This window comes from Trypanosoma conorhini (genome assembly GCF_003719485.1).
Source record: "Trypanosoma conorhini strain 025E chromosome Unknown Tco_14.4_contig_00052, whole genome shotgun sequence".
In the NCBI taxonomy this organism is placed as follows: Eukaryota; Euglenozoa; class Kinetoplastea; order Trypanosomatida; family Trypanosomatidae; genus Trypanosoma; species Trypanosoma conorhini.
Genome location: NW_021704132.1, coordinates 50,949 through 52,082, shown reverse-complemented (window position 1 = coordinate 52,082; position 1,134 = coordinate 50,949). Strand labels below are relative to the sequence as shown.

Here is a 1,134-nt window from a genome sequence, read left to right as displayed (position 1 = left end):
CGAGGAAGGCCACACCCTCCACGCGCAGCATCGCCTCCGTCACAACCCCCGCAACCCCATGAACGTGCCGTGACTGCATCTCCGACCGCAGGACGTCACGGGCATCTAGCAAGAGCGGAGGCAAAAGTAAGCAAGTGGATCTGACTTTCACCCCACGAGGCCTTCTGGCTTGCACCTTTCCCCGCAAACCCGCTGTGGAACTCTGCAGAGGCAGCTTTTGCAACAGCGCCGTCATTCATTAGAAACTCCACCCCAATAAACACCAACGGTACTTGAACCTGTGAACCGTGGCAACCTGCCAAGCTGAACGTCGTGAGGCCCTTACGCACCACCTCCGCTCGGTAGTCCCTCCACGAACCGCTTCATGTACACAGTGCCACCGCCCTGGTTGCAGCGGCAGACGGCCCCCTGTGCTTCAGCCTCATCATTGCAATCCCCACCGTAGTCGCCAAACACAAGGTCGTCGATTACATACCGGCGTTGGTTGAAGATAGACGCCTTGAACGACGTGCGGTTCTTCACCCCTCTATAATTACCTACCGCCTGCACCAGCACCTCGCCGGCAATCCACCCAGAAACCATCAGCTCTCCGTCACCGTCATTCTTGAGGAAATACTCTGAATCGTCGTAGTCTCTCTGCCCACTGTTATTCAGGTAATCCCGCATCACCGTCTGGAAGCGACGGATGGCTTCATAACTTCTGTCATTCGCCAGCGGGTTCGTCCCCGTCGTGATCACCTGCCCGGGCACAAACTTGACACCATCATCGGCCACGGCAGCACTCCATATGCGCAGAACAGTTGGCTGCAGCACAAGCGGAGCCAGCAGGTACGCGCCGGCGGTGCGCCAGTCCTTCAGCATCCTCTTAATGAATTGCTCAGTGTCCGCTACTGGCCAGCCAAACACAATCACAGCCTGCGGCCGGGTGGCGGCAAACCGCTTCCACACATCGTCGAACTCTGTAGGGTCGGCAGTACCACTGGAAGAGTTCATGGTGAAGACGCCGCAGAACTCGTAGCCCATCGCCGACAGCACGTCTTGTGCCTGCTCATACTCCTCTTCACCAAAAAGGACACCCTGCAGGTACATGAAGCCCAGCCGACGCACCCGCAGCTGAGCCACGGCGTAGCGGAG

General features: G+C 58.3%; 1 protein-coding gene across 1 annotated transcript; it reads right to left on the bottom strand.

The window, feature by feature from the left end:
* Positions 1-321: 321 nt before the first annotated feature.
* Positions 322-1,134, bottom strand: Tco025E_01555 (receptor-type adenylate cyclase; the record flags this gene model as incomplete). Its single annotated transcript, XM_029368493.1, has 1 exon — positions 322-1,134. A coding segment is annotated over one exon (813 nt), but the record flags the coding sequence as incomplete, so codon positions are not given.